The following is a 6,000-nucleotide window of genomic DNA, read 5'->3' on the forward strand; positions in this document are numbered from 1 at the left end:
CAGAGAGGGGGCTGTAGAGACCCTGCCCTGGGGAAGTAGAAGCTCTGCAGTGCTCTGCTCTGCTGAGCTTATTACTGCCAAATTGTTTGGAACTAGAGGAGGCTCTCTCTGAAATCCCTGTTTTCTCTCTCTCTCTTTCTGACTCTCTCTCTCTCTTTCCCTCTCTCCTACAGAGGTCCTTCTGCAGTGCCATGGTGGACGAGTTGCGGGTGTCCCTCAAGTGCCAGCGGCGCCTCAAACACAAGCCTCAGCCGCCCGTCATGGTGAAGACAGAGGACGTCATCAACATGCACACCTTCAACGACCGCAGACTGCCAGGCAAAGAGACCATGGCCTAGAACAGGACTCCCTCTCTCTCTATCCCTCTAACTCTTTCTATCTCTCTCTATCTCTCTCTGCTGTCACAGGGAGGAGTGTAGGGTGAAGAGACACTGGGGGAGGGAGGAAGGGTGATAGTTGATTTATGTGAGTGTATTTGGAGGAGGGGGTTAAGAGAGATGGGAGAGGAGATGAGAAGAAAGGAGAAGAGAAGAGAAGTGGAGATGAGAGGAACTGAGCTGCTCTGATCACTGACTGGACTGACTGTCTGGCATCATTGTTTTGAAACACTAAGCAAGAAATGAAAAGAGATTCAACAATGTTTCCTGTGGAAATAACTTGAACGAACCTGGGAGCAATTCAATGTGAGTTACCTCATTAATCTACCTGGCAATGCACATGAGCAAGGAGTGACCAAGTGGTGCCATGATTTAGTATAAAAAAAGAGATAGATAAACCCAGGATTCAGAGGAAAGGAGGGAGGGCAGGTTAAATTGAAAGTATAGAATATCATACATATGATACATGTTTGGTTGTACATGTTTGGTTGTACGTTAAATATTGATTCAATTTGGACATGTGATCTCTATCTGCTACCCAACCACTCTCTCTCTCTCACTGAGTAGACCACATGCAGAGAGCTTGGTTAGATAGAATCAGGAGAGCGTACATCCCTCAGTCATAGTTATGGAGCAAACACATACACAGACACTAATAGAAGAAATGGAGAGAAAATCAGTTGGCGAGTGTGTAAAGGACGCATCTTGTTTTTATTCAACCATAGAAGAAGAAGGAGACCAGATGGGCTAGAAACAGCCAGTTCCAAATGAAACCCAAAGCCCAAAACGCATTGGTGAGCAGGACAGAACTGCTCCCAACATGTACAGAGTCATCGTTTATTCATATGATTCACTGTTGGAAAGAATACAGTACATCCATCAGGCAATAGGGGATTTAATTTACTTTATTTCAGAGTACTAACATTTTGTTAAATTATGGGGGATGGGGAACTTTTTTTGAATGAAAAAATATATACATATATAAATACAAGAGAGATTACCGGGTGTGAGGCAGTGATGTAATAGAGGAATTAGGTGATAGGAACTGGAAGTGACATGAAGAGTTACGGACATGATGAAAGTAGTAACCTTGGAAACCTTAGTAGTTTGAATTGAAGGATAGCAGGACAGCAGGAGTGGATCTGAAACTAAATTCACAGCAATCACACAACATGAGGAATTTATTTATTCAAGTATTTATTATTTTATTTATATTTTCATTGACTGGATTTTCACAGCAGCTGCAAGGATACAGTACACACCTCATTTTCAGATTTGATGGGTACAAATTTTTTGGTTTCCTTTTTTGTTCGATGTCAAGTCTCAAGTTTCTTTTTGTATTCTTGTGGCTTTTATTTTAGTAACAAAATCCTCACATTTACTTGTGCAAATGCAATTTCTATGAAAAAGTGTTTTTGTACGAAGAAAATCAAAAATTTTGTAATAATTTTTATCAACACAAAATGCACCACGGATGTCACCACGGCAGACAGCGAGCCTCTCTCTCCACTGTGGGCCGTGTGGGCATCCAAAGGGATAGCAGCCCCATCTAGGATAGCCCCGTCAGGCCTAACACATTCCCCTCCAGGGGGTCACGAGAACAACCCCTCCATGGACCGGCCTCACACCGATGGGGTCTCCAGAGCATTCTGGTTGAGCTTCAGTGGCATAATACATGTTTTGGAAAAACTATTTTTATCATGTAAAGGAATCATATTTAAAAGAAAGATATTTTTACTTCAGGTGAAAGAAGAGTAATGATTAAACAATAATTAGAAGAATACATATATATACACACAAAGAAGCTGAAGTGAAGAGGACTGCCAATGATGCTTATCATTCTACACCCCTGAAATCCAATAGACTGCTAGTTTTCAGTGCTGAGAAATTGTGTGTAAATGGTTATAAAACTGGAAAAATATGTATTTAACAAAATAAAGAACACCGACAGTGGCAAGAAAAAGTAAGTGAATCCTCTCGAAATACCTGGATTTCTGCATAAATTGTTCATCAAATTTGATCTGATCTTCATTTAGGTCACAACAATAGACAAGCACAGTCTGCTTAAACTAATAACACACAAACAATTATACAAACAATTATACGTTTTCATGTCTTTATTGAACACACTGTGTAAACATTCACAGTGCAGGGTTGAAAAAGTATGTGAATCCTTGGATTTAATAACTGGTTGACCCTCCTTTGGCAGCAATAACCTCAACTCAAATGTTATCAATCAGACCTGCACAACGGTCAGGAGGAATTTTGGACCATTCCTCTTAAACAACTGTTTCAGTTCAGAAATATTCTTGGGATGTCTGGTGTGAACTACTCTCTAGAGGTCATGCCACAGCATCTCAAATCAGGTTGAGGTCAGAAGGTGTATTTTCTAATGTTGTGTTTTGGGTCGTTGTCCTGTTGCGTCACCCAACTTCTGTTGAGCTTCAATTGACAGATAGCCTTACATTAATTCTGCAAAATGTCCTGATAAACTTGGGAATAATTTTTTTGATTTTTTTGGGGGGACAACAGTGACTTCTTCTGTAGTGTCCTCCCATGAACACCATTCTTGTTCAGTGTTTTACATATCGTAGACTCATCAACAGACATTTTAGCATGTTCCAGATTCTTCTTAACCTCATTGAGCATGCTGCGCTCTGCTTTTGCAGTCATCTTTGAAGGACGGCCACTCCTAGGGAGAGTAGCAACAGTGTTGAACTTTCTCCATTTATAGACAAGTTGTCTTACCGTGGACTGATGAACACCAAGGCTTTTAGAGATCCTTTTGTAACCCTATCCAGCTTTATGCAAGTCAACAATTCCTAATCTTAGGTCTTTTGAGATCTATTTTGTTCGAGGCATGGTTCACATCAGGCAATGCTTCTTGTGAATAGCAAACTCAAATTTTGTGAGTGTTTTTATAGGGCAAGGCAGCTGTAACCAACATCTTCAATCTCGTCTCATTGATTGGACTCCAGGTTAGCTGACTCCTGGCTCCCATTAGCTTTTGGAGAAGTCATTAGCCTTGGGGGGTTCACATACTTTTCCAACCTACACTGTGACTGTTTAAATGATGTATTCAATATAGACAAGAAAAATACAATAATGTGTGTGTTATTAGTTTAAGCACACTGTGTTTGTCTGTTGTTGTGACTTAGATGAAGATGAGAGCAAATTTGATGACCAATTTATGAAGAAATCCAGGTAATTCCAATGGGTTCACATACTTTTTCTTGTCATTGTAACTAATTTTGAACATGTTATGAAAACTAAACGGAGTGCACACAGTTTACTGTTTGAAGTTGATGCACAAGTTTAAAGAAAATGTCCAAAAAAATCTTCACAACCTTGTGGTGTCGTTCATTTGACTCGAAAGCTAAATGTTTAGTCACCATTACATTGTTACAACTTGGATCAGACGCTAAACAGAACAAATAGCAATGTGAACAGAAAACACAATAGAAGACTGATGGAATATGGGATACATATATATAGCAACAGTTGATATATATATATATATATATATAAACACAAAAAATGTAATGAAGAACAAAGCAAGTCGATATTGAGCCAAAAAGAAAAGAAATCACAGCATTTGAACAGAAAGATAATTGTTCAAGACTCCTTCAGTACTTTTTAAAACATTGTTTTACCATATAATGTTGACTGTGCGCTCTCACTCTTCATTTTGTACTCCATATCCCTGCATCTGGAGAGCAGCTGTGGCAATACTGACATGAATGAAAAAGCAAAGGGCAATCTATCTATTCTGTTTATTTGAAAAAATGTAAATGTTATTCATCTTTAAACACCCTGGTACACGTGAAAGGATTCCTATTTGAAAGACACGAAATGTACAGCAGATCTGCCATGCATACCCATTAATGCAGTTAGGAAAATTGGCAAAATAAATGATTATACTTTTCAACAACTATGCAACACAGGGTTATTCAATATGTAAGCCTATAGAGCAGTAATGTCCCAGACTGCGTGTAGACCGAGAGAATCTGCCAGAACTGAATGAGATGCATGAATTCCAAGCAGCATTACTTCCGGTTTGGGGGTTTTCATCACTGTTTAGTTGGACATATCAGGATTGGGCGAAGGAGGGTGCTTAAACTGCTTCACCGTCTGTGCTTTGTGCGTTTGCGCACACGGATCGGAAGGGGGGTGGGCTGAGAGTTTCCTTTTGCAAGGGCGGAGACTACATTTTTGACACGTGAACACAGACGTTAATCACTTACGCAAGATTTGACTTCTGGGTTAGCAGAGATGAATAGAGCAATTGTACGATTATTCCCAAGCCATTGAAACGAGACAAAATACATAAATGCAAGACTCTCTGTGAGGGTAATCACATGCACACTTAATGCTCAAATGTATGTGCATATACAATGATAAATGGGCCCCAGTGACTCACAGGCTTTATTAGATGGGGATTGTTGTAGTTGGGGAGACGCTGTCCTTGATGGCAAGAGGAGAGGAAACTGCCTTGTAGCGTGGAGGAATGAACTATCCATAATGAATTAAAATAGAGGGAATTAACACAGTGATAAACAAAGCCAAATGTCGTTAAGGGACGGTGGGGGTAGTGGGAGTGTGGAGGTAGCCTGCTTTACTTGTGGGCCACGGTCACCAATTCACCCAGAAACAGACTCAGTCAGCAAACACAGGGAGGGTCAGACAAGGACACCGCTTCCTCTTAGTCAATCCCTGATCTGACGATGACCCTTGACCCATACCCAGGGTATGACTCAGCAGAACGCTGCGGCTAATCAGATTAACTCTCCATCCTCACCCTGACCTGAGAGGTGGGATGGATAGGACGGATGGGATGGGATGAAGGCCCAGGGGCTGTCAGGGGCAGTGTTGTGGAGATGCAGCCAACAGATTACATTTAAAAACATTTGTACTTAACCTGTCTAACCTTCTGGTTTAGAAAGCTTTCCTCCTTATCGACCTGACCTCAGTTTGCCAGTTACATCATTACTGGATGTAGAGGAACCTGAACACTGTTGGCCTTTTTTGTTGTGTGTTAGTTGTGGCGTAAATCTGCTTCCATACGTTGGTGACTTCTAAAATTCAAAGTATCTGATAAGTGCAGCTCTATCTGAGCAAGCTTTATGAATAAATAGCTTTTAAATACATTTGTAAAAAAAATCTAATGGAAATGTACTTGTTTGAAGAGTAATAGATAGAATTTGAGGTTCAACAGAGGCAGAAACCTTGGGATGGCTTCACCATGGATGCACCTGAGGTCATTCAGCAGCAGGAAAATGATCTTTCCAAAATGCATATCGAAAACACACACCAATGTCCAAATTAGTAGTGGAACAGTGGATCCTGGATCCACACTGTCTTTACACTCAGAATGAGCAAAACAAACAGTGGTGTCAGTGTCCAGCCCACCGCCAAGATACCAGTTCATTAAAAACCATTCCGAAGGTAAGGAAACACATTCTGTGGAGGGAGAAAACATCCTTATCTGTGCCCTGAGTCCTCAGGACTAATGCTGCCGTTGTGTGGATCGTTAGAACCTAACCCGAGGTATCTTTCTTTGTGTGTGTGCCTGTTCTCAGCCATTCCATTATCAGATTGAAGTTTTCACACAAGGTGTCGCTTC

The 6,000-nt window shown here is 40.8% G+C and overlaps 1 protein-coding gene across 1 annotated transcript in view; it reads left to right on the plus strand.

Moving 5' to 3' along the window:
* The window catches only part of LOC118367642 (glutamate receptor ionotropic, kainate 2), a 273,598-nt gene extending 269,428 nt beyond the window's left edge, over window positions 1-4,170 (plus strand). Inside the window, exon 17 of the mRNA XM_052494598.1 lies at window positions 174-4,170. Within this exon, the coding sequence (XP_052350558.1) occupies window positions 174-338 (165 nt within the window). The 3' untranslated portion in view covers window positions 339-4,170. The remainder of the gene's footprint in view (window positions 1-173) is intronic.
* Window positions 4,171-6,000: the final 1,830 nt, after the last annotated feature.

This window comes from Oncorhynchus keta, chromosome 34 (genome assembly GCF_023373465.1).
Source record: "Oncorhynchus keta strain PuntledgeMale-10-30-2019 chromosome 34, Oket_V2, whole genome shotgun sequence".
In the NCBI taxonomy this organism is placed as follows: Eukaryota; Metazoa; Chordata; class Actinopteri; order Salmoniformes; family Salmonidae; genus Oncorhynchus; species Oncorhynchus keta.